Source organism: Staurois parvus, unplaced genomic scaffold (assembly GCF_062004578.1).
Source record: "Staurois parvus isolate SC_StPar_1 unplaced genomic scaffold, SC_StPar_1.0 ptg000387l, whole genome shotgun sequence".
Classification (NCBI taxonomy): domain Eukaryota; kingdom Metazoa; phylum Chordata; class Amphibia; order Anura; family Ranidae; genus Staurois; species Staurois parvus.
In genome coordinates this window covers 3,549,071-3,560,000 of record NW_028318183.1, presented here as the reverse complement: position 1 = coordinate 3,560,000, position 10,930 = coordinate 3,549,071, and the positions used below count along the sequence as shown (strand labels likewise).

The following is a 10,930-nucleotide window of genomic DNA, read 5'->3' as shown; positions in this document are numbered from 1 at the left end:
TGATTGGGCGCTATTCCTCCCACTGACACCAACAATGGGAAGCTATTCCTTCCACTCACACAAATGATAGGGCGCTATTCCTCCCACTGACACCAACAGTGGGACACTATTCCTCCCACTGACACCACAATGGGACGCTATTCCTTCCACTCACACAAATGATTGGGCGCTATTCCTCCCACTGACACCAATGATAAGGCACCATTCCTCCCACTGACACCACAATGGGACGCTTTTCCTCCCACTCACACAAATGATTGGGCACTATTCCTCCCACTCACACAAATGATTGGGCGCTATTCCTCCCACTCACACAAATGATTGGGCGCTATTCCTCCCACTCACCCAAATGATTGGGCGCTATTCCTCCTACTCACACAAATGATTGGGCGCTATTCCTCCCACTCACACAAAGGATTGGGCGCTATTCCTTCCACTCACACAAATGATTGGGCGCTATTCCTCCCACTCACACAAATGATTGGGCGCTATTCCTCCCACTCACACAAATGATTGGGCGCTATTCCTCCCACTCACACAAACGATTGGGTGCTATCCTTTCCACTGAAACCAACAACGGGACGCTGTCCCTCCCACTGACACCACCGATGGGTGCTGTCCCTCCCACTGACACCACCGACGGGATGCTGTCCCTCCCACTGACACCACCGACGGGATGCTGTCCCTCCCACTGACACCACCGACGGGATGCTGTCCCTCCCACTGACACCACCGACGGGATGCTGTCCCTCCCACTGACACCACCGACGGGATGCTTTCCCTCCCACTGACACCACCGACGGGATGCTTTCCCTCCCACTGACACCACCGACGGGATGCTGTCCCTCCCACTGACACCACCGACGGGATGCTGTCCCTCCCACTGACACCACCGACGGGATGCTGTCCCTCCCACTGACCCCACCGACGGGATGCTGTCCCTCCCACTGACACCACCGACTGGATGCTGTCCCTCCCACTGACACCACCGACGGGATGCTGTCCCTCCCACTGACACCACCGACGGGATGCTGTCCCTCCCACTGACACCACCGACGGGATGCTGTCCCTCCCACTGACACCACCGACGGGATGCTGTCCCTCCCACTGACACCACCGACGAGATGCTGTCCCTCCCACTGACACCACCGACGGGATGCTGTCCCTCCCACTGACACCACCGACGGGATGCTGTCCCTCCCACTGACACCACCGACGGGATGCTGTCCCTCCCACTGACACCACCGACGGGATGCTGTCCCTCCCACTGACACCACCGACGGGATGCTGTCCCTCCCACTGACACCACCGACGGGGTATTTATGGTGTATGCTGTAACATTCTTCAGTGTATGCTGTATTCCCTGTTCCTACTTCCCCACTGCTCCTCTTGCCACCATATGCCAGCCCCTCCATTTACCTCCCTACATAACCCTTTATGTAGATGCTGGTGGAGCAGAGAAAGGGAATTCTAAAGAGTGTCACTTTAGTGACAGCTGTGGGGCTGTTGACGTCACATCCAAGATTGCGGCTTGCTGCATCAGTCTCAGGGCTTTGTGATGCGTACACAAGAGAGGCTTTCAAGGGCAAATAACATGCATAAAATACGTTAATTGTACATATAATCTATTGGGAAGATTTTTGTGGTAATGAATGGTTTGTTGACAGGGTCTATTTAATTATTGATGTGGCTTTTACAGTTTTACTTACTTGGTCTCCCTTATTTATGTCAGTAGGGAGTAAGACTCATAGATTAAAGTGGTTTTAAACCCTTACATATATTCATAGTGGCTAGCCTCAGGTGATACACAATGAAACCAATCCTCCTACTTAAGTTGTACCTTGTTATTTGTAGCCCCCTCTCTTCTACAGCCATTCATTGTACAGCTTAAGTCCTCATGCACACTGGATGTTTTTACAGCGGCTGTTTTTGTCTTTTGACATTTTTTTCTACACCCAGTAAACCCCCCAGCATGTTATCTGATGTGTCCATGCACACATAGACTGTAATCAACGTTTTTTGGCTGGAAAAAACCCCAGGACTAGTGGGTTTCTAGAGGAGTTTTTTTTAGCTGTAAAAATGCTCTAACGCTGTAAATCGTGGCAAACCAGCGATTTTTGACTTTTTTTTACTAAAAAAATATATTTTTGGTTACAAAAAAACCCTCTAAAAAATGCAAATGCAAAAAAAACGCTGCTAAACGCTAATGCAAAATCACTAAAAAACTCACATTTTTGATGTGATGATACACAGCTAACGTTACCAGCGTTATTAAAATGCCCAATGTGCATGATGGAGCCTCACTGAGCTTTCAGAAAGCATGGAGTAAGGAGCTGAAGTTAAACTCTGCAGATCTCAGTGAGGGGAGCTCTGAGAGCTGATGGGAGGGAAGGGACACCCCCCCCCTTCACACAGCACACAGGGACAGAGCTGAGGCTGTCAGTCACAGGCTGTGTGCTGCAGCTTTCTCCACTGTCACCTTTTTATCTCTTGGTGTCAGGACAACTTGTCAGAAATTACTCCGATAGCAGAGAAAAGGTGCAGCAGACATAAATGACACTCGGTGCTCTGGATAAAGCAAAGGACAGTCTTTAGAGGGTTATGCTTTGTTCATACTTCATGTCTGAGGTTTATAACCACTTTACCCTGAGATGGAAGGATCAGTAATGAACTGTACAGGATTTTTGAATTTCATTATGTACTAACCAATAGTGGCTGCCCTTATGTCAGTAACATCAATAGATATTCACTGTCATAGCATGGTGAGCTGTCGGTCAATAAAAAATATTATATCCAGGCCAATTTTTTACACAGAGTTTTACAGCTGCTATCTGGTAATTGCTAGAGATCTGTGACATTAGAAAAGGAGCAATAAAAAGCTGATGACTGCCTCCATGCATGTGTATGGAACGTTGATGATTGTATTAGTGGAAGACAAGTGTTATGTGTTGTCTGACTTTCTGTTTATCCCTTGTAATACTGCAAAGCAGAAGTGAAAACAGCCTGGCACTGCAGATTAGGGCATCGCAGACATTATTTGGGACATTGCCGGCTGTATTTGGGACATTGCCTGACGTGTTGAACAGTGGACACAAGCTGGATGAAGGTTGGATAGTCAGAGGGATGCTTTGGATAGTGTCATAGAACACAGTACTTGCAGTGGATTTATGCATACCGAGATGTTTCTACATGTATGCACTACTATATCCTACTAATGTTATTTCTATTAAAATTGCTTTTGATCTCTGCACAGGTAAACTCATGATCATCAGAATTCAGTATTGGTCCAGTGAATTTGAAGCGCAGTAAACAGCCCTGCATTGAGCTAATCCAATGCTGAGAGTGAGCTGCTAGTACTGCAGTGGTCAACGGCAATGAATAGCCTGTACCTGCCTGCAGTCCTGAGCTTCAGTTGCTGTACCTAGGTTAGGTTAGCCAGGCAGAGAGTTAATATTTCAGCTAGGGAAGAATAAGTCGGAAGGGTTTGGGTCCAATGAGTGGATGGAAGGGCGGAGACAAGGGAAGGAGAAGATGTATGAGCCAATAGGAGCAGGAGATTTCAATAGTAGAAAACTTAAATTTATCTCTTTAAATGTATTTAATTTGTATGATTTACACAAAAAATGCCCCCAAGTTTAAAAGAAATGCAGCTTTCACTTTAGTGCTCACCTTCTTACTAGCTCTATCCCCCACAAAAAGTTTTTTCTGCCTCTGGCTGCTGTTAGGTGATGCCTTGCATAATTTCATCCACTTCCTGTGAGCCCAGAACCTCATGGATATACCCCTTAGGGCAGGTCTTGAGAAATCCTAGGTGCTAGGTCACCATGGTGACTAAAAATTGCATCCTGGTGCCTGGGTTCACACACTGCCTTCCACTGACTTCAATGCAAAAACACCTCCCGTTGACTTCAGTGCAAAAACGCCTCCAATTGACTTCCGGTCAAAAACACCTCCAATTGACTTCAGTGCAAAAACGCCTCCCATCGACTTCCGTGCAAAATCTCATCCCATTGACTTCTGTGCAAAAACGCCTCCCATTGATTTCTGTGCAAAAACGCCTCCCATTGATTTCTGTGCAAAAACGCCTCCCATTGATTTCTGTGCAAAAACGCCTCCCATTGATTTCTGTGCAAAAACGCCTCCCATTGATTTCTGTGCAAAAACGCCTCCCATTGATTTCTGTGCAAAAACGCCTCCCATTGACTTCAGTGCAAAAACGCCTCCCATCGACTTCCGTGCAAAATCTCATCCCATTGACTTCTGTGCAAAAACGCCTCCCATTGATTTCTGTGCAAAAACGCCTCCCATTGATTTCTGTGCAAAAACGCCTCCCATTGATTTCTGTGCAAAAACGCCTCCCATTGATTTCTGTGCAAAAACGCCTCCCATTGATTTCTGTGCAAAAACGCCTCCCATTGATTTCTGTGCAAAAACGCCTCCCATTGACTTCTGTTCAAAAACGCCTCCCATTGACTTCTGTGCAAAAACGCCTCCCATTGACTTCTGTGCAAAAACGCCTCCCATTGACTTCTGTGCAAAAACGCCTCCCATTGACTTCTGTGCAAAAACGCCTCCCATTGACTTCCGTGCAAAAACGCCTCCCATTGACTTCCGTGCAAAAACACTGCCATTGACTTCCGTGCAAAAACACTGCCATTGACTTCCGTGCAAAAACACCTCCCATTGACTTCCTTGCAAAAACGCCTCCCATTGACTTCCGTGCAAAAACTTATTTTAATAGCAATTCTGTGTGAACACTTATCTCCGCATGCCACTCTACTCTATCACTTGTGAGACTGGAACGCACCGCTACAAACTTGCACAGAACCCTTTTCGTAGTTGCTCTCAAAACACAATGCATCTGTGTGAACCACCTTAGTAGGAACACAGAATATCTAGCCTGTCATGCGTATATGTGAGTTTGAAAAGGCATTCAGAATCACATGAGTCAAATAGAGCGGCTTCATTCACATCTGGGCGTTTTGGAATCGCGGCAGTATTGCTGATTGCCATTATTTTCAGTGGCACCTAATATGTAGTGTGATTTTGCAGGATCCTGGGATGTCACATGACTGGCCAGAAGATACATTTAAAGTAAAGAAATAAAGGCAACATTTTTTTTTTTCATTTTGGATAGAGTAAGGGAGCGTGGTCACCCTTGCAAGTGTTTTTTCCATCTGTGTCCCATTGGGGAGATTTCCCTTTACTTCCTGTCCCATAGCCAAAACAGGAAATGAGAGTAAATCCCTCCAAAGTGAGAGAATTCGGGGGTCTCACCAGGGTTTCCAGAACTAGTGTCCCCACTGGAAGATGTCCCCTTTTATTTTCTATGATAACTGTAAACAAGGCAAATAGAGAGTGTGATTCTCCTAATGGGGACACAGCAATAAAAACTTACAGGTATTCTAATCCCTCTCCTCTATCTAAAACTAATACAAAAAGTTTTGCCTTTAGGTGCACTTTAAGACCCCGGTCACATCAAAGCCGATTTTGAAATTGTGCAACTTATAGTGAAGTCACACGATTTCAAAGTCAGGTGACTTGCCGATTTAAGGTGCGATTTGCAAGACATCTGAAACAGATGTCTATGCAAATCACACCAAAAGTAGTGCATGTACGACTTTAGAAATCGGTGCAGCTCCGACCAAGTCGGAACCGCAGTAATATGACCGCTCTAATAGCCTACAATAGGGTGTGACTTGGCATACGATTTGCAATTCACATGCCAAGTTGCACCCGATGTGAATGGGGGGTAAGGCTGGATTCACACAATTTCAGCTGAGTTTAGTGTGTGCTGACACACGCAGACTCCTTTCTTTTTTTCTTTTTTTTTTTTAATGCATCGAGTTGGTGTTGCATTTTGTTCATATTCATACATAGTTTTTCTTTCCTTCATGCACATTGAAATGTGCTGAGATATGTTGTAATGTACTCCAAAGACATGCTGGTAGGTTAACTGGATCCTGTCTAAATTGGCCCTAGTATGTGTATGTATGAATGTGAGTTAGGGACCTTAGATTGTACGCCCCCTGAGGGTTAGGGACTGATGTGAATGTAATAAGTATATATATGTATGTATATGTGTGTGTGTATATATATATATTCAGATGTGAATTGAGTCACAGAATCATATGACAAGGGAAATCACATTGTTTTAATGGTGTCCATTCACATCAATGTGGTTCAGCACGGAGCGAGTTTGGTAAAGGTTCCTATATTACTTTGGTGTGATTTTGGCCCCTTAGAATATGCAAACCTTATCAAAGTTGCATCCAAGTAGCACGACGACATCTCACTGAAAGTCAGATCAAAATTGGTAGCAGTGTCAACCTACCTTTAAGGACATTAGATTGTAAGTTCCTATTAGACAGGGGCTGATATGGTGGGATCTGTGTATCCGGTATAGCACTGTAATATGCTGGTGCTATGTACATTATAAATACAACCCTGGGGTCTGTCATGGTACATGTTACAGAGATAAGACTCTGCAACATTGGTGACCTTGGACAGCTCTAATTATATCCAGTGGAAAGATGAGCTGTTGGTAGGGGTGTACTGTATGTAGCTTTGTCCATCTTCAATACAAGAAAAATGCTGGCAAGCATTTTAATTTGATGTCTTCATAGCTGTGCTATTTGCATCTGCACCAGGCCCAGTATGTCATTGGCAGCTATGTGATCTATACTGTACACCCACATTCCACAACTGTTAGTGAACCACTTTTGCAGCTTAATCTATACTCCAGATGATCAGATGATTCTGGAATTCAGCAAATTGTTTATATTGCATACATGGAGAGGACGTCTCATTCTCACAGTTCATTTATTATACATATGGAGCTTCTGAACTCTTCTGCTTTATTGTATAAGAAATCCAAATTCCTGTATTTTAAACTTTGTATATGGTAAAAGGGATTAGAGCACAAATGTTTTTAATGAAGGAGAAATACGGTCTTGAAGCTGATGAAGTCACTAAATAAAAACCACTTAATCCATTTACCGTGTTTCATCTTCTGGACAAGCTGCTGAACCAGGCAATTCAAGCAAGTTTACAAGACATTATTTTTTCACTTTTTCCTTTAGTTTTGCTGGCAGAGATGCACAAGCATGATCAAATGTATTTGTTGCTTGATAACAAAACCCTGTGCAAAAACAGGCCACCCTGAACTCACAATATTTCCTCAGTCTTCCATGTTGGGTGTTGCTAGATGTCCTTCAACCCGGGAGATTGAACACATCTTGTGAGAAAAGATTACTGCAAAAGGTATCTCCAGGGTGAATATTGCATCCTAAACTGCTTTTTGTAATACACGGGCTGGAGGATATTTATTTATCCAGGTGCAATAATTTTTTCAAGACCTCTCAGCACTACACACTTCCAGCTTCTGGACTCTAATGTTGTCATTGTCACATTTCAGCAATTGGCCACAACCTGGCTTGTTCATACCAGTAAGCAAAAGTAAGATGGAAACATCCAATATCTGCTTGGATCAGATGGAATAATGGCTATGGCAAGGAGAACAACATGATACCTTTACAACTTTAGATTTGTGTTGTGTTTCAGATGCACCAAAAATTCAACCCTAATGGACTTGGTGTTGACCTAGCATCCTTTTGTTCTCTTCCTCCAGATGTGTGACTGCTGCAGTCCTGGTCCAGGAAGGTTGGAGTAGAACGACGGGCAGAGTTCTTTTCATTCCATTGACTTCACGTGCTGGAAATAGACAAAAATAAGCACCACCAAGAGTAATATCCTGTATTATGAACAAAGGAAAGTGCCTACATTGGAAAGAGGAAATGTGAATTCTCAGATGTGCCATATGTTCATTGTTCCTCCTTGCTTATATTAGAACACTTTGGAAGGCAAGCCAACAACTACAGTTTTATGGATCATAACTGACAAGCAGCAGACTGGTGCCATACAAGATGCATACTGATAGATAGCATTGACACTCAGTAAGGCCAGGAGGTGTTACCTAGTCCAGAGAAGAGTCCCAACTGAGAGGAACCATGAGACTCTGAACAAGTCAATACCTTGTCTGTATCTGCTGGGATCCACATAGTGAATACAATGGAGCCCATGCATACAAGGTAAGGGTGTCTGGTCTTCTGTATTGTTTTATGTGCTTCAACATCTGTAAAAGACAACTTTTGTTTCCAGTGTTTTTATTTAAGTTTTGTCATTGAAAGAAAAGTACACTGTTGAACAATTGCTTCATAATGGAGAAAAACACAAAAACAGTAACGATCCCTGAGTTCTGTAAAGGGCAGTGTTTATCAACTTTTTTTAGTCAAGGCACCCTCTAAAATTATGGACAGTCTTGAGGCACCCAATTCTAAAATGTAAAAACTATTCTAATAGTTTTATATAATGCCGCAACATCCATACACATAGGACACCCAACATTAGAGGTGATTTATTCTTCTAAAGCAAATGCAGTTTTGCACAATGGTAAAGACTAGTATTCCAATGTTTCTCTTCCCTCTTAGTTTTCTCCATCACTGAGCTGATGTTACCCCAGCACTGATGGAGAGGGGCAGGGGAGGGTCAAACAAGGGTGCTGTGCAGGCAACTGACATCCTCCTTATCAACTCATGATGTCATTGGTTGTCAGGACGCTGATGGCTAGAAGATCATAATGGTGCACAATGAAAACCCGTGGCTTTGTACAACTAAAAGGCAGGCTTGTTCCACCTGCTGGCTTGCATACAAGTTTTGGGTAATATTTAAAAATTTTGCCAAGGCACCCCCCTGAAGAAACCTCAAGGCACCCTGATTAAAAAAGGCTGAAATAGAGAACCTCAATGATGTTACTCAAAACATAAAGCAACACATATGGAAGGTCTGGCCTCGTGAATGCGACACCATCTGGCACCAAGTAGGACTCCAGAGAGATGTCTATACGTGGTACCATACACTAAGCAACCATCTGAAGGCTTGGGAAATTCCCCAAATACTCAGGGGGCCAAGATAAGAGAAAGAAAAAGAAGGGAAATTCTGGCTGACCTCTCTTCTAGGTTAGCAGATAGCATTCGTCAGGTATTTGACCCAGGGGGTCCCATGTTCTTTCGAACAATGGGATCTTGTCTTGTAGTAGTGCAGAGAGACATTAGTTGATCATAATCCAAAACATTTTAGCTTTTAGTAAATCAAATGGAATTGAAGAGGATTTCCATTATCTAGTGATTTTTGCCGCTACAAAGAACAAAGGCAAATAATCTTTTTGTGGACCTCGGGGCTCCCTTGCTGGGTGGCCATGTAATGCCTGTTGTGGGGATTTAATAGGGTTGACGCTAGTTGTAAAAGCCAACTTTAAAGATAATGGGGAACTATGTTAACAGGCAGTAAAGCATTTATTTGAGAACTCGAGACTGCTGCAGCCACCCAAAGGTGTGCTACTCTATGGACCTCCAGGATGTGGTAAAACTCTCATTGCCAAAGCAACAGCCAAGGAAGCAGGATGTCGTTTCAGAATGTTTTTTTCTTTGTCATATTGTTATATGTTCTTTTCACTTTTCTTTCCAGTGACACCAGAACATAAAAATTAGAGGAAAGGGTCAAGGATAGGAAGGCCCCACCAGTAATACAAATCTCCAAAAAAAAGTTTTGCATTTTACTCACTCTTCTAGAAAAATATTTTTTTCTTGCTGTGGAAAATTGCTCTAATTAGGTTATAGACATAGTCATTGTTTCCCTTAGGTGTTTTTTTTTGTTTTTTTTTGTGCTTTGATTGCTGTGGATTCCTGTACTGTTGACCACTGCCCTTGATATTTGAGTGCTGATGGTCCTTTATAATAGCTGAAGATTATTTGGGTCTTTTGTGAGGTCTGGGCAATTTTTTTGGCTGAAATGTAGTTCTGGGGGCAATTTAATTCAGGGATTGTGTCAGGGTAGGGGTTATCCCCTGTCATACAATGGCCTAATAGGCCTATCTTTATAACCTGTAAATAATGTATTAGCCTGTGTCCCAGGGTACTGGCATAAAAAAAAGATTTGTATTGCTGATCAATATCTGGTCAGTTTGTACAATGACCACCTCTGTTCATGTATGTAGTTGTCATACATCATGGTTTGTTTATTTGCTTTGGTACCAGAACAGGCTGATCTTCGGAAATACCAATAAATGTTCTTGCAGTCAGTTCAAGGCCATAACTTGATGCCTATCTAGGCATTAGGCTCCATGCACATGGGGCATTTTGATAACGCTGGTAACATTAGCTGTGTAAAGTCACATGAAAAACGTGAGATTTTCAGCTTTTTTTTTTTTAGCGTTTTTCCGCATTTGTGTTTTTAGCGGTTTAAAAAATATTTTTTTTTGGGGTCACAAAAATGTCCAAAAATGCCGGTTTGCAGTGTTTTACCGTGTTTTGCTGCGTTTTGCAGCATTAGAGCATTTTTACAGCTATAAAATTCCTCTAGAAACCCACTAGTCCTGTTTTTTTTTTTTCCAGCCAAAAAAGTCCCTGCCAAAAAACGTTGATTACAGTCCATGTGTGCATGAACACATAGGATAACATGCTGGGGAGTTTACTGGCTGTAGAAAAAAACGCCAAAAGCCAAAAACAGCCGCTGTAAAAACGTCCAGTGTGCATGAGGACTTATAAGTGACCTACCACCTTAAAAAAAAAACACAAAAAAAAAAAACCTGTTCATCTCAGAAATTCATAGTCACCCTAAGCCTCAAAGAGAGTGATTAGCCCTCCTGGTTCATACCTTTGGACTATAGAATGATTAGCCTTTATGCTGTAAAGATTAAAGAGTTGGTGGGCCTAAGGGCTCATGTAAACGGGGCGTTTGGAAGACTCTTGTGAATGATGGAAACTGACTGCTGGAAAACGTAGGCTAAAAAACATCAGTTTAGCTGCGTTTATCTGCATTTGCATTTATAAGCGTTTTTAAAAGATAACCTCAGGAGACCTTCCCAAATGCC

The 10,930-nt window shown here is 43.1% G+C and overlaps 1 protein-coding gene across 1 annotated transcript in view; it reads left to right on the top strand.

Annotated features, from left to right (window-relative positions):
• SACS (sacsin molecular chaperone) overlaps nt 1-10,930 on the top strand; it is a 146,560-nt gene that overhangs the window by 21,006 nt on the left and 114,624 nt on the right. Inside the window, exon 2 of the mRNA XM_089685805.1 lies at nt 7,631-8,090. Within this exon, the coding sequence (XP_089541931.1) occupies nt 8,071-8,090 (20 nt within the window). The 5' untranslated portion in view covers nt 7,631-8,070. The remainder of the gene's footprint in view (nt 1-7,630; nt 8,091-10,930) is intronic.